General features: G+C 40.1%; 1 protein-coding gene across 1 annotated transcript; it reads left to right on the plus strand.

Moving 5' to 3' along the window:
• Positions 1-7,781: 7,781 nt before the first annotated feature.
• LOC114689560 (60S ribosomal protein L21-like) lies at positions 7,782-8,332 on the plus strand. Its single transcript, XM_037209339.1, has one exon. The coding sequence runs from the start codon at positions 7,814-7,816 to the stop codon at positions 8,294-8,296; it is 483 nt and encodes a 160-aa protein (XP_037065234.1). The 5' UTR covers positions 7,782-7,813; the 3' UTR covers positions 8,297-8,332.
• The last annotated feature ends 19,035 nt before the right edge of the window (positions 8,333-27,367 follow it).

Consider the following 27,367-nt stretch of genomic DNA (forward strand, 5'->3'; position numbering starts at 1 on the left):
CAAAATAAAAACTTAATATGTACTACACATAAGTGGGCAAATAATAACTTGAGTATGGTATTTGTAATTGGCCCCCATAAGCTCATAGGGAGTGGCACTATTAGGAGGTGTGGCCTTGTTGGAATAGGTATGACCTTGTTAGAGGAAGTATATCACTGTGAAGAGGGTGTGAGGTCTCATATATGCCCAAGCCATGCCTAGTGCCTCAGACCATTTCCTGCTGCCTGCAAGATGTAGGACTCTTAGCTACTTCTCCAGCACCATGTCTGCCTGCATGCTGCCATGTCCTACCATGATGATAATGGGTTGAACCTCTGAAACTGTAAGCAAGCCACCCTAATTAAAGAGTTGCTGTGGTCATAGAAACCCTAACTAAGACATATGGTATCCAAAGGGAGATAACCTATTCACTTTATACAAGATGATACATAACTTAGAGTATATGAATATATTTTAGTACATCAGAGAAAAATGGAAGAGTGGAGCCATTTACACGAAGACTAGTTATTCCATTGAGCTTGATTAATATAAGAGAAGACCCATGTCAGGTAGAATATATACTCTACAAATTGTATTTCTTCTCAGTGGCAAAAGTAAAAGTCATGTGATTTCTCTGCTCCATTGTACTGAAGAAGTGGAAATGACAGCTGTTCCTCACTTAGTACATTTGTCATTTACCATCTCTGATCTGCCTTGACCCAGATGTTGAGCCCTCCCACCCTTAGTGAAGCCCAGCCATGCAGGCGTCTGTGGAATACACCAGGGGGGTGGTAACAACACCAGGGTAAGAATGGAAAGCAACAAGAATGTGGAGTGACGGAAAAATGAACTAGATGGGCAAAGATCTCACCTTAGAAACATGGAAAACTATTCAAACTACAAAAGATTTTGGGGAAGAAAGGATAAGAATGTGCTGACTTGTGAAGGAAATTAGAAAGATTGGCACATAATGCCCTTTTGTGAGAGTCTGCATCCCATTCTTATATAAAAGTGTTTGAACACAATAAAAGTCCATTCCCATAGACTAGAAAATCTATCATTTATCTGGAAAAATTCACTTGAGGCTTTAAAATTTTTAGGAGAAATATATATGTATGTTTAGTAGTTGATGTTACCATGGATCATAAGAATGAAGAGCATTTAGTAGAGAAAAAAATCAGAGGATTGAAAGTATTTTATATCTTTCCAAAATTTGTCTGGAAACATGAAAATTTGATTTTTATAGCACTGATGAATTAATGAGGAAATCTAGTGAGTTTGTGGACAAAACTACTTAATGTGTATTGATAGTATATGTACAAAGAAATATTCTAATTTATTATTGATTTCCATAACCAAATATCTCAGTCATTCATGAAATGGAAGTTAGTGGTTATTCAATCATTTTTTATTTCTATGTTCTTATTTTGAGAGAACATCATTCCAAATGACTCTAAGACTAGCTAACTGTAGCAGCCCTGTTAGGATCCTAAAGTCCTTACTATGTGAATTTCTTACTCAATATGTCAACTGTGTTTCTTTAAGCCCAAACATCCAGAAGTACAATGCAATGATTTAACCACAATAAATACACACGCCCAGAGTACCTGCATGTACTTGTGGCGTACTCATTCATAAGTATATTGTTGCCATGGCTACTAGACTATATACATTTTTTTTAAAGCTTACCTGATTTTGTGTTTTGTGTCTATACTTTTCCAACTCTATTTTGGAAGTAGAAATTATTAAAGGCTAACATGAAAATGTTGTGGTGTCTCACGGGAAGGGTGGCACATCTTTTGAAGCATCCATCTAGTTCATACGCAAATTTCTTCAAGCATTTTCTACAGGAATAGCCACTAACTGCCTGCTCCTATCCAGAGTCCTGCATTGCTGGATGTGATTGAATGAGTAATGTTCAGACACTTGACTCGGGATGCATTAGTGAAGAGGGAAGGTGTGGTAGGTGAGGAAGATTCAGAATCTCATCAGCACAGTGGATTCAGAAAACTGAAAAAGGAAGAATGTGTGTGAACAATAGCAAGCAAAAGATGTGCTCAGAAAGCAGCCAATGGGGAGATGGGAATTCTGGATCCTGACTTTGGCAAACTCTTCCTGGTCCCTGGGTGTTCTTGTCCTCAGTGAGACACCGGGGTGTACTTATTTATTCAACAGCACTCTTTGTTTCTTGAACAATTGGCTCAATCCTCAGAGGGTGAAGTGAGAAACTCGCCCTTCCTTAGAAAGCACCATAACTCATGATAAGATGAGGAGCCCTGGGAGCGGCACCCAGGACAGACTAATGGTTCAAGTAAGAGCTGTCGTCATGCCCCTGCTACAGAGGCCAGTACAGCCCATAATTGAAGTCCAATGAAACATTGCTTACCGACCAAATAAGCTTAAAAGCATTATTATATGCCATAGTTAGGTGTGACTGCAATAAAGCTAATTGTCCTTACATGGCTCCTCAGATTAAACAAAACTTCCCTCCAAATACCAATCCATTTTAGTTTAGTTTCCTCTGAAAAAAATTGCCCTCTCTTGATATAATTTATATCAATTGTACTTATGAAATATATAGTGAGTACCAAGCAGCTATGAGTTTCTGAATGGCAATAGAAATGGATAGCCTATGGACAGTGTTGTGTGACTGTGGTGGTATGGATAAGATTCTGTGATACTCAGTATAACGAGTTTTAATGTAGACGCTACATAAAATTTGCTCACACTGAATTAATATTAGAGCTAGTCTAACTTTTAAAAAGCCATGTAAGAATGTCCATATAATGCCATAGTATTTTTTATAATGTTAATACATTTTTACATTTTCCCTATAAGGGAAATATTATTTTGAATAAAATAAGGATTTGGAATTTTTGTTTTAACCAAGATACCCTCTTTCAGTCCATCTAAGAGTTGACTCTACATCTTAGCTTATTTTCACTTAATCTTTGGGTTTAAATGTTCGTATCATTCCCAATGCCCTTCATTTTTTTAAGATTTATATTTATTTATAATTATGTTTTGGGGGAGGAGGTATGTGCCTGGAGTGGCAGGTAGCAAGGAGCTCTTTGATGTGGGTGCTGGATACTGAGTTGTGGTCCTTCAGGAAAGCAACAAGTACTCTTAACCACTGAGCCATCTCCTCAGCTCCTCAATTTGTCTTTAATGACACAAAATTTACTAACATAAAATTATATCCATGGTGTAGCACGTTATGCTTCAATACATGGATATAGTATAAAATAAAGTTGAGGTGTTTGCTAGATATATCATGTCTGACATTTATAATTTCTTTGTTGTGAGACCATTCAAAATTAGCCCTGCTAGATATTTTTAAATACTCAATATTGTGAACCACACCCACCCTAACACAGTAACAGTCAAGTTCTTTGTCCTAGTGAACTGTAATTTAGTATCAACCTACCAACTTTTCTCCCTTGGTCCTCACCAAGTCCCCTTCTTGGCCTCTGTTAACCACCTCTACTCTCAAATTCTGTGAGAACAGTTTCTTTGTGAGATCGTGTGATAGTTTCATTTGTGCTTAGTTTATTTCACTTAATGTAATTATCCCCATTTCCATCCATCTTATTGCAAGTAAAATATTTTATTTTTAATTTTTATTTAATTAATTTATTTTACACCCTGACTGCAGTTTCCCCTTCCTGCTCTCTTCCCATGCCACCTTCCACAATCCACTCCTCTTTGGTTTCTGTTCAGAAAGGGGCAGGCCTCCCATGTGTATTGGCAAAAGCATGGCATATCAAGTTACCATAAGACTAAGCACCTCTCCTTGTGTTTAGGCTGGGCAAGGAAATCCAGTGTGAGAAAAAGGTTCCTAAAAGCCAGCCAAAGGCTTAGGGACAGCCCCTGCTCCCATTGTTAGGAGGAAAGATTATAATTCATGACTCACTAGTATTCCACTGTTTAGAGGAACCATCTTTTCTTCATCCATTCTTCCATTCATGGATACCTTGGTTGTTTCTATTTCTTGGCTAGTATAAATAGTGTTGAAGTGAACAAGGATGTAGCATGAATCTTAAATGGTCGTATTAATAAAATCAAACCCAGGGCAGGCATTAGGGTGAATGCTGGAAGATCAGAGAAGCAGAACAAGCCACAACCACCTCACCTCGCCAATTCCTCAGCTGGTCCTGTTTCCTCAGACTGGAAGCCTCTGTGTCCTCATCTGGAATGGATCTCAGCTGAACTTCTGCTCCAAAGCCTAAAAGCTTAACCAGCTCTAGTTCCTGGTCCTCATGCCTTATATACCTTTCTGCCTTCTGCCATCACTTCCTGAGATTAAAGGCATGGGTCACCATGCCTGGATGTTTCCAGTGTGACTTTGAACTCACAGAGATCTGGATGTATCTCTGCCTCCCAAGTGATAGGATTAATGGCATGTGTGCCACCATTTTCTGGCCTCTATGTCTATCTAGTGGCTGTTCTGTTCTCTGACCCCAGATAAGTTTATTAGGATGCACAATATATTGGGGGACACAATATATCACCACACATGGGAATAAAGATTTTTTTTGTTTTTCTTTTCTATATTTTTATTTTTTATTTTTTTTCAAGACAGGGTTTCTCTGTGTAGCCCTGGCCATTCTAGAACTCAGTAGACCAGACTAGCCTCACATTCGGATATCTGCCTGCCTCTGCTTCCCAAGTGCTGGGTTTAAAGGCATGAGTCTAAGGACTAACACTACCTGGAAGAAGGTATTTTTTTCTAAATCCTGTCTTCCTTTCTCTTAGATATGTATCCAATAGAAAGATTGATGTGTCTATGGTAATTACATTTTTAAGTTATTTTAAACAACCAACATGCTGTTTCCTATGAGCATCTGATATGGCCAAGTGTGTACAGTCACTCTTTTCTCTACTTCATAGTCTCACCATTGTTTATTTCTTTTACTGTGGCCATTCTCTTCAAGGTAAATGGATATTTCATTGCAACTTTCACATAAAACCTTTGCTATTTTTGAAGAAAACATAAATCGCCACAGCATGAGTATATTATATAATCATATGAGACAAAGAAAGTTAACGAGAATAAAATTCCTCATAATGGTCTTCTCAGGGCCTGCTGCCACTTGCTTCTACGTGTGTGTTTATATTTTAGCTTCCCAAGCCAAACTTGTGAGCTTTGTACCATCTGTCACAGAGCATTCTTCGAAGCAGGAGATGGTCACCCAGTTTCATGTGTGACTCTGACTGCCAGAGAGGTCAATGTGGGGTCATGATTCAGTTGGTGCCACCAGTTCACCCTCACTACACAGTTTATCACAGCCAATTTATAAAAGTCTTAGGCCATGGGAATGAGGAAGGTTTCCTGGGTTTCTATCTGTCTGGGGGCCTAAAGTAATGTGGTACTTCTCAAAAGCAAGTCAGTCTTTTACAGGATTCCCACAGGCTATATGGTGCCTATAAACATGATACTTCCCATCTCTCCTTAACTATAACCCACAAATTAGTGATTATTACTCTACCATATGATGTTGCAGCCCAATACCATTTTCCCTGAGCCACAAGACACTGTAGAGAAAATACTCAAGGACCAGAATGCACCGAACACTGGTGCACTTCTTCCTTCGAATGAAGGGCATTTTATTTATTTATTTTTACTGTGAGTAAGTAGTTATTAGCAGTAACTACATATGTGGCCACTTTTTATGACTCAAACTAATATTCAGATATACATGTGGAACTGATAATTTTGGCACTGTGTGAGACATCATCATGACTAGACTATTATAAATCTATTATATTCTGTGCACAAGGAAAGCAGACAGCCCTGCTAATACTTTTCTCCCATGAAAAAAACTTGTTTTCCTTGTTTCTCATAATGTTGAAACTGATAAACTTGCATGTTAAACAAACTGCTTCACATTTTATTATGATAAATCTACAATGTGTTATAGTAAAGAAAACTAGCAATAGAATAATCTAACTAAAAGTATGTGTCACCTGAGAAAGCCATAGTTAACCATTATTACTCTTCATTGTTAAATGGGCTAAGAGGATTTATAAAACTATGAAATACAACTCTTTAAAATGTTGGCATGAAAATAAAGTTTGCTTTTTTCCATATGAAAAAAGACCATATGACGTAAAGCATGTAATTCCATTCATGGTTTTGAATTTCAACTTTCTCGTATGTGTAGTTTACATGTTTTAAAATGGTAGAAAGGGACATTTATTAGCATGTTAAATGATGAAGTTTGGCTGTTAGTGGCTGCCCAGAACTCTTGGACTTACTCATTCTTTGGGTGGTATTCATGAATGCTAATGATTGAGAAGCTTATCTAAGCTGGGTTTGTGAAAATGTTTCCAGCTATTATTGGAAAGGAGAGGCCCAAAGATGGAAATTCCCAGGGTGCAGGTTAAAGAATGCAGCAGAGTCTTCAAGGGGATGAAAGATGGACTGTTGACCTCGAGGCCAGGAACAAGTCTGTCAGCAGCTCCAGGAGCCGATCACTCTTCCACCTGTGGAAACTGTGTTCAGTCTTGCGGTGGGGTTTCTCACCCTGGTGTAGTTCACTCAGCCCTAAAGAGGTGATCGCATTAGGAGGAAGGCAAAGAGAATTCTAAGTACTTTTCTGGGACTATCTTGTGCATCTGATTCAAGACAGTAATTTCATTCCCCTGTTCCTTCTCTGGATTTTATCCAGTATGTGAGATTTAGTGATAATTGTATTCACAGATACATAAAATTTCAAAGTTAGAATGTTCTTTAGGCCTACCTGATCTGCTGTGTTTTGTCAAGGTATAAACACTGTGAAGGGTGGTGCTGAATTTAGAGTTGCCTGAGTCCAGCCCCGTAGAGACAGACTCTGAAGTTGTCAATGTTTTACGCTGTGTTGCTCTCTGCTCTGAGGAAAATTCATTTGGTGCTATAGAAACCAAGTAAGATAAAAGTTGTAAGTTACAGGCTGGAGAGATGGCTCAGTGGCTAAGAGCACTGACTGCCCTTCCAGAGGACTGGGATTCAATTCCCAGCACCCACATGGCAGCTCACAGCTGTCTGTAAGGCCAGTTCCAGGGGACCCGACACCCATAGCAAAAACACCAATGCACATAAAATAAAAACAGAATTAAAAGAAGTTATAAGTTACATTCTGTGTAGAAAAGAGACTTTGAAAGCAAATGTCCACCAAATTTTAAGATAAAGAGATATGATCACTGATATTAAATGTTCATTATTAACTGCACTTATTATTAAATTCCCAGATTTACAAATTTCTCTTTACAATGTCTAGGAGAAGGTAAATTTGGGACAGTCATATTATGTGGTTCCAGATGAAACCTTTAGGTCCCTCTCCTGCAGCAGTTAAAGATGTGAATCCAAAGAGACCCCTGGTGTCATCCCTCTTCATTCTTGAGTGGTAGAGTGGATCCACTGTGGCAAGGCAGGAGCCCATGAGAGCTGAGTTCACCTTCTACACAACTCATCGGATGTTCCCATGTGAAAACGACATACGTTTGAAAAGCTTTTACTTTCACTAGCCCTTTATAATCTGTCAAGTTTAAATGAGAATGGCATCATTCTTACAGTTACTGGGAATGTTACAAGAGCAGTACAGCCAAATACTTAGAAATGATGATCAAAATTATGAGCATTTTTATGGGTGAAGTACTTCTCGAAGTCACCAGATTATATATAATAAACTCACGTCTAGAAAATTTGTCTTTTACAATAAAATGTGTTGCATAGTCATAGCATAAGGCAGTAGTTTTGCTGACCTAGGCATAAAGCAAAAACAAAATTCATGTTATTAAAAAGAAAGAAAACCCGCTTTCGGCTGCGGCAGCCATCTTCCAGTAACTCGCCAGAATGACAAACACAAAGGGAAAGAGGAGGGGGAACCGCTATATGTTCTTCAGGCCTTTTAGGAAGCATGGAGTTGTTCCTTTGGCCACTTACATGCGAATCTACAAGACAGGTGGTATTGTAGACATCAAGGGAATGGGCACTGTTCAAAAAGGAATGCCTCATAAGTGTTACCATGGCAAAACCGGAAGAGTCTACAATGTCACCCAGCATGCTGTGGGCATCATTGTAAACAAGCAAGTTAAAGGCAAGATTCTTGCCAAGAGAATTAACGTGTGGATTGAGAACATCAAACACTCTAAGAGCAGAGACAGCTTCCTCAAGCGGGTAAAGGAGAACGACCAGAAGAAAAAGAAAGCCAAGGAGAAGGGCACCTGGGTTCAGCTGAAGCACCAGCCTGCCCCACCCAGAGAAGCACACTTTGTGAGGACTAACAGGAAGGAGCCTGAGCTGCTGGAGCCCATTCCATACGAATTCATGGCCTAATGTACAAAAAGAAATAAAAGACCTGGACTGTAAAGGGTGTTTCTTAAAAAAAAAAAAAAAAAAGAAAGAAAGAAAGAAAGAAGGAAAACCCATGTAATTGTAGTAGAATATTATTTTAAGGTGTATTACTTTTGTTTATGTTGCATTTGTTTAACTCTGGGAAGCTGTGTTACTGTGCCTGTGTAAAACACCTGATGTTCTAATGAAGAACTGGCCAATAGCAAGGCGGGAGAAAGGATAGGCGGTGTTGGCAGGCAGAGAGTATAAATAGAAGGAGAAAACTGGCAAGGGGGTTTGGAGACCTAGCAGCCAGAGGAAGAGGACTCCAGGGGCCAGCCACCCCGCTACACAACCAGCAAGCCATGGAGTAAGAGGAAGATTTACAGAGTAAGAGACCGGGAAAAGCCCAGAGGCAAAAGGTAGTCGGGATAAATTAAGAAAAGGGATAAGTTAAGAAAAGCTGGCTAGAAACTAAGCCAAGATAAGGCTGGGCATTCATAATTAAGAATAAGCCTCAGTGTGTGATTTATTTGGGAGCTGGTTGGCAGCCCCTCCCCTCCCCCACGCCAAAAGAGCCAAAACACAACATGTAACAGGTGAAATAGCTGTTAATTCCAACTGCTTGTCCAATGTCATGTGTTAACTGTTGTAGTAGTTTAGCAAGTGTGAATCACTCTTTTAATTATTTTCCTATTAATTAACTCAGGCAATACTCATTTCATACAACAAATCATCAAATTAATGAGGCCAAGGGGCAGTTAGAGCCCTTGTTCCCGCATTGTGCCTATGAGGAATGGCTTCTGACCAACACCCACATATTCTCATCTTGGATCTTCCTCTCCTTGTGTTTTGAAAGTAATTATAAGCTAAGTCTAATTCAAGGCTGATGTTTTTAGGACTTTCCATGAGTGCCTAGAGAATTTCTGCAGTCCTCAGTCAAGATCTGTGTGTTTGTTCTAGTCAGTCTCTATGGTGTCACCGATATTGTCATTTGAGGTTTACTTGTCCTTCTATTGTTTGCTTTGTTGATTTTGAATTCATGTTATTGAAAGTTCCTAGAGTGCTATGGCTTCCTACTGGGTTTCTGAGCATGTCTGCCCCCTGTGGTCTGAATCTGCAACTGCATCAAACAGGGACAAATAGTACCACATACGACGCTCAGCTCTGTGACTTGCATTTCTTAGATTCTACAATCTTTAAATCCTGGCTGGATCAGTTTTTTTCCAATACTATCAAAGAGCTGTTTTTTGTTGATGGTGTTGCTTTCCCTCCAGCTTTTCAGTTGATCTCAGTGGGAAGGAACTAGCCTTGATTAGGTACCAGGGAGGATGTTCAAGTCAGGACCAGTTCCCTGGATGGCATGATCAGAGTTGGTTTTAGTCTGTGTTTCTCTGCTGTTCTGAACATGGAAGCCTCCACCTGTCACTCCTCCACACAGTGTTATACATGGAGGGTCAGCTGGCTTTATGTGCTTTACCCTTATCATTTTAGACATTTTAATGAGAAAATTGAAAATACTATTCAAGTGTTTGCAAGCAAGGGTTGGGGTCAAGTGTGCTTTTCTCTTTCTTCATGAAGATAATTTTTTAAGTAAAAAATATTGATAATTAAAATGTCAACATTGGTTTTGAATAATTTTGGAATGATTTTCATGAAGTCCTTTGCACTGTGGAATATCTGCAGTGAGAAACAAATTATAACAAAACAAAACAGCAACAACAAAAAAACCAAACCAAACAAAACAGCAACCAACAACAACAACAACAAAAAGCCACTTTGCAGACACTAGAGAGAAGATAGCAGGGAGGTAAAATGGGAACTGTTCACAAATCAAGTTAAGCCCAGAAGTTGATTAGATTTCATCTTTTCCAATCAGCCGTAAAATAATTAGCTACTCCGTTTTGTATTTTTCTAATGTGGTAGAAACTGCTTTCTGTAGAAATTATAACCATCACTCTGCATGTGATCCTCAAGGCTCACATGTATGCCTCTTCTTTACTGCTGTAACACTATGGGTTAGCTGGGACCCACGAAGGCAGCAGCAGCAGGCTGTTTCATGAGTTTTCATTACTATACAGAGATAATAATGAAATTCTTTTTTTCCTCTTGTATTTCTTATAATTTAATTTGGAACTCATTTGTTTCTGCCCTGTATTACTAAGTTGTGAACCCTATTAGCATGGTCAGCTTTCCGTGTCAAAGTCAAACTATAATGCTGTTACATTACTGCGATTACTATTCCTATGTGTATCGATCACACTTTAAGTTGACTACTTTCAATTTCTAAAATGCTTTGTTTTCATTGATGTTTTGCATGGTCTCAGATTCAGCACACCCTTGCAAAGAAGTAAAACAGTCTATTTGCTTTGGTCACAGCAAATAATGAGTTCTTATGTAATTAGTAGGTTTAAGAGAATATGGAACTGAGTAATGAAGGGCTGGCAATGTAGCTCGGTGGTAGAGTTGTGCTTCCCATGTGTGAGGCCCAAGTTTCAACCCACACCCCCACTCTCCAACAATAGCAGCAAAAAAACAAACAAAAAAAAAAAACACAATAAAATGGAAAATGTCCACATGAATTATGTAAAGAAGGCAATTTGTTGGGGGCTTTAATAACTTTAGCTACACGGATAGTCTTCAAAGTACCTGAAGGTTGGAGTAGGGAAAATTTCTTTTAGGATTAAGAGATTTTTCTTTTTTTTCCTAGAAGACATTATTGGATTCATCTATTTCTCAAAGATTGGTTTGCATTCCTCATTAAGTTCTATGCTGATTGAATTCAATCCTAAAAAGGACCTTTTTTTTTTTTTTTGCTGATATTTTATGGAACATGTCATCTTTGTTCCACTGAAGAGAAGGTGCTAATTTATCCCCAAAGAAAAACAGACTTGCATTTTTTTTCTCTACCTCTGATGGATTCCTTTGATTCAGTTACCTAGCTTATAAAAAGTTAACTGAGCACAATAGTTTCTAGCAACTGTAGAAATAAGGTTTAAGCTTTCTATAAAGTTACATAATTTTGTGAAGACAAATATCAAATGTATTTTTTAAGAATCAATGTAAGTTTATTGTTTTGCTGCCTCTGAGCTAGAAATGAATCATTCTACACCATTTACGAAGTGACATGACCAGGGTATTTTGAGGTCATGGCAATATCATAATAGAGAATTTTTAACATCTGCTACAGCAAAAAGAAGTTGCCTGTTTGTTGAGAAGGAAGCTAACACAAAGTTAGAAGGAAGGGCCTCATGGTTGTGGGGGATTATGATGTACCCTTGAGGTAGAAGGCATTAAGAGAGAGAGGATGATGATTCATACCAGAGGGCAGCATCCTGGGCCATAAAAGAACGAAGGCTGGAGGGGCCTTCATTGGGATAGCTGGCTTGAGGGAGTAGGAAGTAAAGCTGCCATGTGTAGCCTGATGTGGGAGTGAGGTTGAGGGAGAGAAAGGTCCTTCAGAGAAACACCTCCAGCAATGGAAGTTTCTGACCTTTATAGATTTTTAGGGGATGGTGGGGTGTCCATGGAATGTGATTGTGTGTGATTTAGCCCACATGACAAGCAGTGTTTGGAGTAACGGAACATGTTGGAAACATAGCAGGTCTCCAGAGAAACCAGGAATGTTGAGCACACAAGATTGCCTTTCCAATGGGGAAGATGGTAAAAGAACCTGTTCTACCATCTGGGAAGCTGGGAGTAGGAAGTGATTAATTGCCTGGTGACCTGTATTATCTGTTGGGCCAGGCCATATCAAGCTCCTACAATGAGAACTGGGGATACCTAGTAGTCTAAATGACCCTTACATTATCTATATAGCCAGAGGCTCCTCTGAGCTCTGACAACCAGGGCCAGAGGCAGCTCACAGTCAAAATGACCCCTATGCTATCTGTATAATAACTGAGACCAGGCCAGAACCTTCCTTAGGCCCTTAAGATTGTACAAAGAGCCTATCTCTGGAACCATCTTCTTGGAAGAAATGACATGTACCCTGAGTTGTGTTTCAATGTAATTACGCTTCCATGTACACTGGGGACTGTATTACACCAGGAAACTTTTTTTTTTTCCAATTTGTAATGTGTTTTAAATATGCTCACAATGAACTGCCTGGCATCAGACTCCCAGAAGTCTAGTTCCAGGTTGATGAAGTCAATGTGAACAGGGTTTTCATTCTCATCTCTTTGCTGTTTGCCTCTTTGCCTGACACCTGTAGAGACCCCCTCAGGAACGGATGCCCCACACATGAGGAGGGGAGTAGGAGAGAGAAGTCCATCTCCCCTGGAAGGCTGGGGATTTTAAGTGTTTTCAGTGACAAAGAAGAGCTCATATCTCATGTCCAGGTTCTGCTGAGGCCCTGTCCAGGCAGGTCAGCTAGAAGGAGGCCTACAGTAGGAAAAGAAGCCTCTGAACTCTGTACAGGGTGAAGAAAATTCAGAGATATACCATCTTCTTGTTTCTTTATAGCCTCTTTCCTTACCTATCTGCTGTGTGTCTGTGTGTGTATGTGCGTATCTGTGTGTGTGTGTGTGTGTGTGTGTGTGTGTGTAAGATATATAAAAGGTGAGAGTTAGAAATGTTTGTTAGAGGAGTATTGAGTTACTTAGGGATCCAACTATTTAGATAGTCAAAGGATATAGTTTTTGAAATTGGCACAAGTCACATATAAAGATTTAGCATAAGACACAGAATTATCTGAGAGAATCCTTGCCCTTCGGAGTCCTTGAGAAAATATCCCTGTCCCTAGTTGATGACATCACTTGGGTTTTAGTGTAGCATGAATCTTATAAGTTCTTATTAATAAAATCAAATCTGAGGCCAGGTATTGGGTGAATGCTGGAAGATCAGAGAAGCAGAACAAGCCTCAGCCACCTCACCTTGCCAATTCCTCAGCTGATCCTGTTTCTTCAGACTGGAAGCCTCTGAGTCCTCATCCAAATGGATCTCAGCTGAACTGCTGCTCAAAAGGCTAAAAGCTTAACCAGCTAAAAGCTTCTAGTTTCTATTCCTCACACCTTACATATCTTTCTGCTTTATGCCATCACTCCCTGGGATTAAAGGCTCACTTTCTGGGGTTAAAGGTGTGTACCACTATGTCTGGCTGTTTCCAATGTGGCCTTGAACTCACAGAGATCCAGACAAATTTATGCCTCTGGAATGATAGGATTAAAGGCATGTGCTACCACTGCCTATCCTCTATGTTTAATATTGTGGCTGTCCTGTTCTCTGACCCCAGATAAGTTTATTAGCGTGCACAATATTTTGAGGAACACAATACCACCACATTTTAGTTCCCATTTCTCTACTTTTTCCAGAAACCTGTGATGAAAGGACTTAGTGACCATCTTTATTAATAGTTATCATAATTAAAAGTTTCCTCTAACAATGTATGTAAGAGATGTAACTTTTCATAGGCTGCTACGTATTTATTGTATAAAATGAGAACTTGACCTCTCTAAAATAAGGTAGAGGAGAAATATTTTATTGTTGATATGAGGGGGTGTACAATTAGAGGCATCTGGAAGAGTCCAGAATGGGGAGAAAAAGTAGTGGATTAAACATGGCCAGTAGACTGAACCAGGCCATGAGAGGAAGGAGAGAGAGAGAGAGAGAGAGAGAGAGAGAGAGAGAGAGAGAGAGAGAGAGAGAGGAAGAGAAGAAGAGAGGAAGAAAGGAAAAGAACACAAAAGACTAAGAGGTCATATGGCCAAAATGACTGGGTCCCATAGGCAGCAGGAGCTAAGGGACGGGAAGCCCATGGGCTGGAGGAGTTCAGGGTAGGGGACAGGGTGAGAAGAGCGGAGAAGAGCCATAGATGCTGAGTGAGCCTGGAGGCCAGCAGACATATTGGTATGCTAATAGGCACCACAGTTAGTCATTTATCCCATTTCTTTTGGGCCTGGTTTATGAATAACAGGAAAATAAATTTGTAGACCTGTAGGCATTTTATTTTCTCAACAAAATTTAACTATTTGCTGAAGGTTTAAGGCTTGTTATAATGGGCATTTAGGACTTGTCTTTTTCAAAAGGATCTTTTCATCGCATCCCCTAGAAAACTAAAAGTAGAATAATACTTAGGCATTTTTATTTTCTTTGATTCCCAGGCATCAATTTACCTTTGTAGTAAAAATGTCCATCATCTAAGGAATATCCTGTCTAAATTATGTCTCTCTTTAAACATGAAAGCACAGAGGCGAGTTATTGTCCAACTATAAAAGACAATTTATTTCATGATGTAATGAAACACTTTGGGATCATTCACAAACCTTAAATACCTTCGTATGGTTTTGAGTAGGTTAAATGCATTCAGAATAAGCATTTATTTCTTAGATCCAAATGTTTAGAGTTGTGTCTTAAGCTTGGCTTACACAAGGGCCTTAAAAAACCTGTTTTTTTAAAGAGTCCATAGGAAGTAAATATCTTCTTATATTTACATACAAAATGCTCATGCAGGTATACACACACACACACACACACACACACACACACACACACACACACGAGAGAGAGAGAGAGAGAGAGAGAGAGAGAGAGAGAGAGAGAGAGAGAGAGAGAACACAGACACAGGCACATACACACATAACACCCACATGCATGTAAACTAAAACTAGGCACATGCAGAGAATAGCCTGCATTTTTGTAATATTTAAATGAAGTGACCATGTATTTTGTCATTTAATTATTTCTTGGGAAACAAATTGGCACACAAAGACAAAAGCAATAGCACAGACAGGCATCATTGGTTAAATTAGCTCAGGATACCCCAAGAACTAAAAGCAGGTTAGCCTGTCTACCTCTTTGACATGAAAAAGAGAGGTTTAGTGACAGAGAAGGAGAATTAGAGTTCTCTCTCTCTCCCTGTTAGGACTTCACAGCAGAGAGCAGCACCTTTACAAGTGTCTTCTTAATGACCAGGCCTGTCTCTTCCCCTGGCCGGGTTCATCTTAAAGAGCCCACACCCAGCTCCTTTGATGTAGAATTTGCTTTAGTTGGTGACAAAGAAACCAGGCTGGAGAAGGACAGATGAGAATGCGGGGTTAAGAGCGACTAGATTTGGGTTTAATTTGAAAAAATCTAGACTAGTCTGGATTTATCTTTAAATGTGACAGTCTCTAAAATTTTCTTATGAATTTCCAATTTATTTTAAAATTTTCTTTTAATTCAGTTTCCAAAACTCTCATTCATAAATTTCACTATTTTAAAACAAAATTATAATTAAAACTACTGCCCGTTCATGCTTTTTAATTCTGTTGACTAGGACTTACAGTTTATTGCATAACAAAATATTTTACAGATATTAAATGTTCTCTACTTTTAAAATCTCTTCTTCTGAGAACTGTTTCTGTCCCCATTAATTTTTAATTGAATTTATTTTTTTCTTATTTATTTTTCACACAATGTAGTTTGTTCCCCCCCCCCCCTTTTTTTTTTCTGACACAAGGTTTCTCTGTGTAGCTTTGGTTAGCTGTCCAGGAACTCACTCAGCTGACCTTGAACTCACAGAGACCCATCTGCCTTTGCCTCCCCTCTTAACTCCTTCCAGATCCTCCCCATCTCCCTACCCACCCAACTGCAAGCTCCTTTGATTTCAAAAAACAAATAAATAAATAAAAACAAACAGAAAAGCAACATTTAAAAAATCAAACAACAAAAACCAAAAGCACACAAATGACATAGAGCCTGTCATGGTTTAAAAGAAAATGGCCCCCAAAGGGAGTGGTACTATTAGGAGGTGTGGCCTTGTTAACAATACTAACAGACCATCACAGTGACCATGGGCAGGGACACAGATTTAGGTTTTGCTAAATACCATGTTCCTATATGGTCAACATAAGAGATTGTCTTTTACAGAAAAAAAAATCTAATTATAAAATGGTATTATATAGAAAAACTCTTATCTCTGTGTCCTCTACTTTGTACTGGGGCCATGCATTGCTACAGTAAAACATGACATGTCTTTTCCTAGAGTTGTCTGGGTCAAAGTGTTTCCAGTGATTAAAGATACACCCACTATGAGGTCATTCAATAGGACAGAAGAAAAGTTTTCTATAATGACCTACAATGGAGAAGAAAGGAGGAAAATAGAGACTTGAATTTCTTTTAAAAGGATATTCCCTTGAGAAAGAAGAACAAGGTGAACTTGCAGATTCCAGGGATGTTCATGTTTGGAATCTCTCCCAAGGATGCTGGATTTTCACAGCATTAGCCTCAAGTGGGTTTTGCAATACTTCTCTTCAAAATATGTTCTCCATAACTTAATGTCTTCTTTCTGATTGGGGTACTCGTGGGTAAAAGCAGCGACTTTCAGGTCCCTGTAATTGCATTGTCTGTTTTCCTTACTAAGAGTTCTTTGAGAAAGGTATGGTATATGGGCCAAGTTACTGAATGAGGGGAGACGCTGTCTATGGCCAAGAATGATGGCTTTATAGGAGAATATCCCTGGCGTGATAACCCTCAGACAAGGGCAGAAGTGTGTTCAAGGAACAGTACCAAAGTCACTCCATCTAGAGTAGGCTGGGGAGCAGGAAGGTTAGTGGAACAGCAAAGATGAATTAAGAGAGAAAGAGGCTCTGTTCAAAGAGAGCCTCTTTGCCCATGTCTTGCAGGGCTCAGTAGTCCATTTAAGACCATAAAATGGAAAAATTTTAGTTTTAAACAGAGGATTAAGACCTATCTACTATTTTCAAAAAAAAATAAATATGCATGCATAGAGAGTCATAAAGAGTCAGATGGTCATGGCAGAAATAATGTGAGGGGTTAAATTTGCAGATACTGTTGATTCTTTTCTTTCTCTTTTATTAATCCTTTGAGAATTTCATGCATTTTGATCCCTACTCCTTCCCTTCCCTGCCCACACAAATTTGCTTGTTTGTTTTTTTTAAGCCCATCAAGTATAGTTTGTACTGCCCATACACTCTTGGATGTGTAGGTTTCACAGGAAAGTGTTCACCCCACCAGGGACTACACCCTTGAAGAAAACTGACCCACCCTCTCCCAGCTGTAATCCACTGCCAATGGCTCCTTCAGTAGGCATGGGACATCACCTCCCCTCTCCATGCTAGAATTTTGTCTGGTGTGTGCCTGTTCTGTACTGGTCTTGTGCATACAATCATAGCTGCTGTGAGCTTCTGATCATCATTATATGTTCAGCAGCCCTGCTGTGTCCAAAAAAAGAGTTTCCTTGTCAACTACTGCCTCTGACACTTAGAATTTTTCTGCTCACTCCTCCACAATGAGGAGGAGGTTGGCGAGGGGGCGGGGTGTAATATAGATGTCCCATCTAGGGATGAGCATTCCATAGACTGACTCTCTGCACCTTTACTAGTTGTGGGTCTCCATAGTTAGTCATTTACTGCAAAAAGAAACTTTTCTAATAAGGACTGACAAATATACTAATCCATGGTATAAGGTTAAATCATTTTGAATTTATTTAATACTATGTCCATATGCTGATTAATTTTTTGTCATCATGATGCAAGCTAGGGTCATCTGGAAAGAAAGGATCTTAGCTAAGAAAATACCTCCATCAGAGTGGTCTGTAGGCAAGTCTGTTAGACACTTTCTTAATGATGTGGGACAGCTCAGCCAACTGGGGAGGCAGCACTGGTTGTTATAAGAAGGCAGACTGAGCAAACGATTTGAGAACAAGCAAGTACATTGCATTATTCTTTGGTCTCTAGTTCCTGCCTCTGGGTTCCTGTCCTGACTTCTTTTAATGATGGTCTGTGTTTGGGACATGTAAACCAAATAAACCCTTTCCTATGTCAGGTGCTTTTGGTCACAATGTTTTATCACAGCTGGAGAAAGCAAACTAGGAATGTCCATTTAACAGGTAATTGTAGTGGGTTCACCCTTTGGGTCTATGATCTGGTCAGCCACAGGTTCTTGTTCCCTATAATGTCAGTTCCGGGTTTCAACCTGTGGAGCAGGCCTTAAACCCAAGAAGGAAGTGGTTGGTCACTCCCAAGGCTTCAGTGTCACTTTTGCATCAGTGGGCTTGTCTGGCCAGGCTGGTCATTGGTTACTTTTGCATCAATGGGCATGTCTTGCCAGGCTGGTCATTGGTTACTTTTGCATCAGTGGGCATGTCTGACCAGGCTGGTCATTGGTTACTTTTGCATCAATGGGCATGTCTGGCCAGGCTGGTCATTGGTTACTTTTGCATCAGTGGCCATGTCTGGCCAGGCTGGTCATTCATCACTTTTGCATCAATGGGCTTGTCTGGCCAGGCTGGTCATTGGTCACTTTTGCATCAATGGGCATGTCTGGCCAGGCTGGTCATTGGTCACTTTTGCATCAATGGGCATGTCTGGCCAGGCTGGTCATTGGTTACTTTTGCATCAGTGGGCTTGTCTGGCCAGGCTGGTCATTGGTCACTTTTGTGTCAGTGGGCATGTCTGGCCAGGCTGGTCATTGATGTAGCCTGCAGGGTTCACAGCTGGGTAAGATTAGTAATTCCTTTTCTCCTCTGATAGTGTGCATAGCACCTTCCAGCACTATGAAAGCTAGCTAGCAGGATGAACTTTCAAGGTCAATACCAGCTTGATTTCTTCATATTATATCCTTTAAGAGTGTGGCATCTTCAGCAAGAGTATCAAGTTCTGGTGGGCGACCAGGAGCATTGGCAATAGCCTGTAATGTTTTGAGGACTATGGGATTTCACTTGTCAAGATCACCAAAAGAGGTAATCCATTCTTGACACTTGGCTTCTTATTTGTTATCCTGTGGTGTCTAGAAGGGATATTATTGCTCCCATTATAGGTTAACTAGGTTAACTCTAATGTTCAAATTCTTTTTATATATGTGTATGTATATATCTAGGCACTATCTAATAGTGAGTATCAAACCATTGATTCTAGGGGAATCATAAGCATAAGCTGCTGTGAGCTTCTGATCATCACATTTTCATCAGCCAAGCAATGTATAACATATGTTTTTTTTTTTATTTAAAATTGCAGTGTTTAATAAACATGTTGCTGATTCAGTAGCATTAATTTCATGACATTAGCACGGTAACTCTTTTATATATACCTATTTTTTTCTGAAAGTGTCATCAAAGCTCTGTGTACTTAGTTTTTCACTTACTGAAACAAAATGTGTAACATCAACTTACAAGAAAAACTGATTATTTTGACTCACAATTACGGAAGCCTCAGTCCATGGCTGCCCAATCACTTTAGGGCACGTGGCAAGGCAACATTGCATTGTGGGAGTGAGTGACTGCAGAATGCTCCCTTCATTGTAGCCAGGAAGTAAAGGGAGAAAAGAGGAGAGTAGTATCTCATTGACTTATTGGCTCCACTGTTTTAGGTGGAACCTAGCTTTACCCTATTGGCCTTTGGAGGCCACAAGAATGTAAAGGAAACAACACTAAACCGTCCCTAAAGATGACATTGGTTTGCACTATGAGAGCCGAAATAAGAGGCAACATGTCACCTTGTTTGCTGGCAGTGTGACTCCAGTGACTCACACTTTTCACTGTTGTGTCCTTGAATGATCACAAATTCCCCATGAGTATTGATCTTGGGGCTAGAGACAGACAATTAAGTCTGAAGAACAAAATCCATGAATGATGAGGGTTGGATGCCTTGTGGTAGAACTGACCAATGTTACTGATCACTCAGAATTCTTCACATTTTTCTTTTAAATTGTATCTGTTATTTAACATAATTCCTAACACACTGTAGTCTTCTGTCTGACTCACTTAAATTTTAATATGAAAAACTAGATCAATAAAACTCTTAGTCATTTTATTATATGCTATTCCTCTACTCCAGCTGTTTGGATGGAGAAAGATTTTCCTATTTGGCTCTTTTTTCTATTAATCTTGAAAGTAGGACACAGAGAAAACAGCTAGTAACTGAGGAGCTGGCAACCTTGAACTGAGCTGGCCTGCACCCCTCCAGAGAGTCATAAGAATTTAGATTTATTTTCCTTTTAAAAGCTAAGGAGGAATTTTTTAAAAATTGGTTTAGTGCTACAGCAGACTTTTCAGCATCTCCAGGCTATAGTATAGTTTTAACAATGGCAGACACTCCTTCTTTTGAAGTCAAAGGATATGATTTTTTAGATTCAGAAAGTTTTGTTTGTTTGTTACACTTAATACTAAAGCACTTAATACTGGGCTAGTGGCTCCAAGAGTAAAGTGCATGGGGTAAAGCATGGAGAGCGAGGTTTGATCCCCATCATCAACATAAAGATGTCAGGCACCGTGTATCTACCAGCCCAGGGCTGGGGAGTGGGCAGTGAGAGCACATCACTGGGGCTCACTATTTGGCCAGCACAGTCAAGCTAGATTCAGTGAGAGACCCTGTCTTAAAAAAAAAAAAAAACAGGGTGGAGATGATTGGAGAAGACACCTGGCATTGACCTGGAGCCTCTATAGGGGTGTGTCACCCCCCTCTCCACATACGTGTATACAATGCAGGATGAAGCTATGTTGAGTCTTTCTCATCCCCTTCTCTATTGTGCATATGACACATATTTTTTTCCTGCATTTTAACATAACATTTATTCTATTATTTATTCCTCGTAGGAAAGATGTCCATGTAAGAAGGACTATTTTATTTACTTAGAAGCTTAGAAGAGTGTCAATCATACACACACACACACACACACACACACACAATAGATATTCAGTGGATATTTTATTGTGCTTTCTTTTTTTCAGTGTGTTTTTTTTAAACAAACAAATGAGTGCTCAAATTTAATAGTCTCAATTTAGAAAGCATTTCCTGTATAACACATGCTCCCAAATGTTAATTGTGCTTTTAGAAACAAAACTTTAGAACCATTTAAAGGCTGTTTTTGTTTGTTTGTTTGTTTTTATCACTTAGCCAAATGCCATCTACTTACTGGGGAATTTCTGGATAAATGGTTGAGAAATCACTTACTTCATGGCCCTCCACTCATAGCCACACTTGTCCCGATTTACTGAATATTGATTGAGTTCTACTATGATAACTACATCTAATCAAATTTCTTCTTTCCATGTCTTTAGAAGTAATTCTACACATTTTTTTTAATTATGTTACTTCATATTTTGATAAAAACACCTAACTTTATGTGAAGGTGAAAAAACATTTCTGTGAATTTATTTACAAATCTAAGATCACCAGGAAGAATTACCACAGAACAGTTTTAGCTATACATGGAAAGGCTTTTTTTTTTCTCTATTAAATTTGAGGAACTACTTCAAATGTAACCATTAAAAACTAGAATGTTTTTACCCTTGGGTGAAATTTCTATAGGAAGGACTTTGAAAACTTTGGTTTCTTTGAAACTTTGAAATCTTTTCTCTTTACAAAATGTGCTCTATACACACACTGTATCCAAATAATTTGTAGAATTTGTTAAAGTTCAGCTTCCTCGTTCTGTCTTTAAAATTAGATAACCAGGGACTAGAGAGATGACTCAGGGGTAAGAGTACTTTGTAGCTCTTGCAGAGGACCCAGGTTCGATTCCCAGCACTTACATGATGTTTCACAACTCCAGACCTGGGGCATCCAGTGCCTTCTTCAGGCATCTGTGGGCACCTGCACACACCCTCCTTCCCTCCCTCCCTCCCTCCCTCCCTCCCTCCCTCCCTCCCTTCCTCCCTCTCCCTCCTCTCTGTCTCTCTCTCTCTCTCTCTCTCTCTCTCTCTCACACACACACACACACACACACACACACACACACACACGAGAGAGAGAGAGAGAGAGAGAGAGAGAGAGAGAGAGAGAGAGAGAGAGAGAGAGAGAGAAATAAAAATTAATCTTAAGAAAATCCTCTTTTCGATAGGACCTCACAGACTCAAATATGATGGGTCTGCTTTCTCACTGCCTCCTCCTCTTTACTCTTAAACACAGCCTTGAGAGTTTTGGGTGAGTTTCACAAATAAAATTAATTTTGATTTCCAAAGAGCAGTCCAGCTGGAATTTCAGTCACAGATGTGCACACAGGTATGGACTTGGATAGAGCCTGTTTTCACTATATCACATTCATGCTGTGTAGAGGTGGTTTTGTCTTTTGAGCCAACAAGTTGTAATCTGTACAGTGGACAAATCGCACACCAAGGGAGATTTTTGAAGAACAAAATGAATCCTATAGGAGCACATGTTCTAGTAAAGAAGCTATTAATTTAGTATCTAACATGGTAAGAAGCTCTCTCTGTACATGTCTCACCTAGAGTTAGAGCCTGAAACATGGAAAAGGACAAAAGAGGTAGCATGTGAAGGGGACTAATGTAGTAGGAACCATAGGCCTTTGGCTTCTCCCATCTCATTTCCTGCTGTTTCAGCCCCTGTGGTACATCAACCATATACATTCTTTCCTGTGCCTAACAGTGCCACTGTTCTCACACAATATTCCCAGTACCTCAGTCTTTGGGGACCTCCTAAATCGCCTGTGTTGGACACAATGCTAAGCTTTCTACAGACACAGTTCACTCCTCCAAGGTATATTCACTTTTTTAAAAAAGATTCACACCTGTAGTGATATTTTGTTGTACTTCAATAAAATTTGCCTGAAGATCAGAGACCAGAGCCAGCCCTTAGATTAAACATAGAGGTCAGGCAGTGGTGACACATGCTTTTATCCCTAGCTCTCTCAGGTGGCAGAGATCTACTTGGATCTCTGTGAGTTCAAGGCCACACTGGACTACATGAGATTGACTCAGTCTAGGAGAGACACAGAGCCAGGCAGTGGTGGCACACACCTTCAATCCCTGTATTTAGGGAGCACACAAGCTATTAATCCCAGCACTAGAAAGGTTGAAATAGGAAGTGAAATGGCTGAGCGGAGAAAGGTACATAAGGTGTGAGGAGACAGGAACTAGATAGAGCCTTTTGCTTGGGTCTCGGGAGCATCAGCCAGAGGATTTGTGGAGTTGGTAAGGTGAGAAGTGGTTGTGGCTTGTTCCTTTGTCTCTCTGGTCTTTCAGCATTTACCCCAATACATTGTAGCATGAATCTTAAAAGTTCTTATTAACAAAACAAATCTGGAGCCAGATATTGGGGTGAATGCTGGAAGATCGGAGAAGCAGAACAAGCCACAGCCACCTCACCTTGCCAATTCCTCAGCTGATCTTGTTTCCTCAGACTGGAAGCCTCTGAGTCCTCATCCAGGATGAATCTCAGCTGAACTGCTGCTCAAAAGCCTAAAAGCTTAACCAGGCTCTAGTTCCTCATCCTCATGCCTTAAATACCTTTCTGCTTCCTGCCATCATTTCCTGGGATAAAAGGTTCTTGTTACCACCCCTAGCTGTTTACTAAGTGGCTTTGAACTCACAGAGATCCAGACAGATCTCTGCCTCTGGAATGCTAGGATTAAAGGTGTGTGTGCCACCATTTTCTGGCCTCTATATCTAGTGGCTGTTCTGTTCTCTGACCCCAGATAAGTTTATTAGGGTGCACAATATTTTGGGGGACACATTATCACCACAATACCTAGTTCTGGGTTTTTATTATAAAACCATTTAGGATTTGGGCAACACACATCCCAAATAGACATGTATATGTATTCATGACTTTCCCACAAAAATAGTAGCCCCATAGAGACCAGGCGTATGGTACTCCCTAGGATACATTTTGTTCTACTGTGAAAACTGTCTGTTTTACAGCTGCTTACTTTATACTTTCCTGGGAAAAGTGCATGGCACACAATAGTAAGTCCAGGCAAGATGAGCACAGTCTTTCCTTCATCCTCCATCAGTCCTGTCCACCTCTCAGAACCCACGTAAAATTTCTGTCTAGTGTTCACACCTATGACCCATATACACTGAACAGTGAGTTGCTAAATCCTATGTGCTATTTGCATGAACATTTAATTTAAGACTAATTAACAAGAACTGATTTTCTAGTTAAAAGTTTTCTAAGCGTATGGCAAGTTTTTCAGTGGGATTGTAGAAATCTGAATGTTACTGATTTTTTTAAAGAACATATTTTAGTTTGCAACACATTCATGAGCATAGATTTGACAAAAGGCAGTTGATAAAAAGTCCCCTTATAAAACTGCATAAAACATAATGAAGATACATATAAACAAAATAAAATTAAATTTAGTGCAGAAAATGTACTTCAACTTTGGTCAGGTAGAATGGGAATTAGAAAGATGTTTTATTCTCCAATAGAACAGTACAGGCATTCATTAGCTCAGCTATAAGAAAGTGAATGGCATATTTAGAAAACAGCAAACATTTTGGGGCTGAGCTGTACATGGCCAGTGGGAAATCAAATTGGAAGGAACTTTGGAGACAAATGGCACAGGTATTAAATGCCAGGCTGGGGCTCTGAACTCTCTTGGCTAGTTTTGTGAGCCATTCTGGTATCTGAGACAGAGCTGTGCTTTGTATCCCCCAATAGGCATCTAAGAGCAAAACAGACAGTGGGATTCAGAGTAGTAATAAGGAGGTCTGATGTAGCAGGAATCTTAAAAGTTCTTAGTAATAAGATCAAACCTGAGGCCAGTTTTTTGGGTGAAGCTGGAAGATCAGAGAGAGAGAGAGAGAACAAGCCACAGCTACCTCACCTCGCTGGATCCTCAGCTGGTCTTGTTTCCTCAGACTGGAGGCCTCTTAGTCCTCATCCAGAATGGGTCTCAGCTGAATTGCTGCTCAAAAGCCTGAATGCTTAACCAGGCCAAATGCTGCTAGTTTCTGGTCCTCACGCCTTATATATCTTTCTGCTTTCTGCCTCATTCCCTGGGATTAAAGGCTTGCTTTCTGGGATTAAAGCCTTGAGTCACCATGCTTGGCTATATCCTTGAACAGATAGATTTCTGCCTCTGGACACTAAGATTAAAGGCGTGTGCTACCACAGCCTATCCTGTGTGTTTAATATTGTGGTTGTTCTGTCTCTGACCCCAGATAAGTTTATTAGGGTGCACAATATTTTGGGGAACACAATACCACCTCAGTCTTTCCTCCGTGGAATAAACCAAAGCACTCAGATACTCATTACTGACTGTTTAAAGAGAAGATGTAGCTCTTGGATTCTTGCAGTTTGGATATAAATATTGTTTGTAGGATCACAGTCCAGCATAAACTGTACTACCAACCTGTCTTCTCTTTGTCACATAAAGGAATAAAACAGGCACTTTTGTGCTGTGGAATAATCCTCTTACATATTTCAATGATTTGCCATTCAAATTGGTTTAATAAAACACTGATTGGCCAGTAGCCAGGCAGGAAGTATAGGTGGGATGACCAAACTAAGAATGCTGGGAAAAGGAAGGGCAGAATCAGGAGTCACCAGTCAGATGCAAAGGAAACAAGATAAAAATGCCATACTGAGAAAAGGTACCAAGTCACATGGCTTAGCATAGATAAGAATTGTGAGTTAATTTAAGTGTAAGAGCTAGTTAGTAATAAGCCTGAGCTACTGGCCAAGCATTTATAATTATATTAATCTTCTGAGTGATTATTTGGGAAGTGGCTGCTAGATATTTGGGAGTTGCTGGCAGGACAGAAACTTCTGCCTCTGTTTACACTTTTGTGCTGTGGCAAAGACTACATGAGAAGCCTAAACTCTGGGGTCATGGAACCATGGTAGTTACAATATGCTTGCTGTCTTCTGTTGATTGCTTGCTATCAATCAGGCACCTTTTTAATGTATATGAATTGATTTCTTCACACGTAAATACAATTCACCTATAGATACTATGACTATTTCTATTTTATTTGAAGAGTCTAAAAACATGGAAAATTGATGATCCAGGCCACTGTGGTGCTGTAAGAGCCCATGATTAATTATCACATCACCTCAATCTTTCTGTAGATACTATATATCTTACCTCTTTATACATCAGAAAACTTGAAGTGACTTTAGGAAATGCCATAATACCTTATTTGTAATGGTCTCAGTGTGAGCAAGAGAAAGCAAGGAACAGTGGCCTATGTGGCACTCCTCCCAAGAATGATGCTCTTATCTCCACTTGGTGATAGGAAAGTAGGGAGTTACATAACCTGTAATACAAGTTAGGAATCAAGCAATCATGCTTTTTATATTTTTATGTCCTGAAATGACACTGCAAAGTTTTTTTGTTTTTATTATGAATAAAAGTTCTTTTGTACCCAAGGGACACTTTCCATTGAAGGGGGAAGCAGAAGAGGATGAGGATATTTGGCCTCCATTGAGGTTGTGGAGATGATTGCTGAGAAACACACCTTACTTTACCCTCTCATGAGCACAAACCCAGTTAACACATAGTCCCTAGATAGCTAAATCATTGTTCTGAAGTGGGCTTTAGCAGCACATCCACCTCATTGAAACCATCCATTAATGAAAATGTGTGGGTCAGGGTGCTATGGAAATATGAATAGTTGTGCAGCCTCCTTGACTTAATTTGTTCTACAAGAGCCAAAAAATGTTTTTGTACATATATATTAAAGTCATAAATTTATTTGAAATAAATAGATAATCAAAGCACATAAATAGTTAAAATTTAAATCTCAAATTGCTTCAAAGCCATTTTGAAATAACAGTATAAGAAAGGAAAACAAAAGGTTTTTTGGGAGCCCGATTCAAGATGGCGGAGACAAGCATTCGCAGGTAGGCCTGTGGCAGCAGCCCACGGAGGTAGACGGGTCCGGCGGCAGTGGCTGACAGGGACATTTAGGCCCGGTGGCAGCTGGCGGAGACATTCAGGCCCAGCAGCGGCCCACAGAGGTGGACAGGCCCTGTGGTGGAGATAAGCAGACGGAGGTGGACAGGCCCGGCGGCGGTGGCTGACAGAAACATTCAGGCCTGGTGGCGGTCCACAGAGGTGGACAGGCCACACGGCGGAGACAGGCAGATGCAGGTCGGCGACTCTCGGAGGTGGAAGGGCCTGGTGGCAGTGGCCAACAGGGACATACAGGCCCAGCAGCAACCAGCAGAGACATACAGGCCCCGTGGCAGTTCGCAGAGGTGGATGGGCCCGGCAGCAGTGACAAGCAGAGGTAGGTAGGCCCGCGGTGGCAGCCGGCAGAGACATACAGGCCCGTTGGCCGTCCGCAGAGGCAGACAGACCCAGCAGCAGCTGACAGGGACATATCGGCCCAGCAGCGGAGACAAGCAGATGCAGGTGGGCCTGTGGCGGCGGGCCACAGGGGTGGAC

This window comes from Peromyscus leucopus, chromosome 10, assembly GCF_004664715.2.
Source record: "Peromyscus leucopus breed LL Stock chromosome 10, UCI_PerLeu_2.1, whole genome shotgun sequence".
In the NCBI taxonomy this organism is placed as follows: domain Eukaryota; kingdom Metazoa; phylum Chordata; class Mammalia; order Rodentia; family Cricetidae; genus Peromyscus; species Peromyscus leucopus.

Excerpts from the sequence above, each read along its gene's own strand:
- LOC114689560 (XM_037209339.1), top strand. The coding sequence starts at position 7,814 with ATGACAAACACAAAGGGAAAGAGGAGGGGGAACCGCTATATGTTCTTC.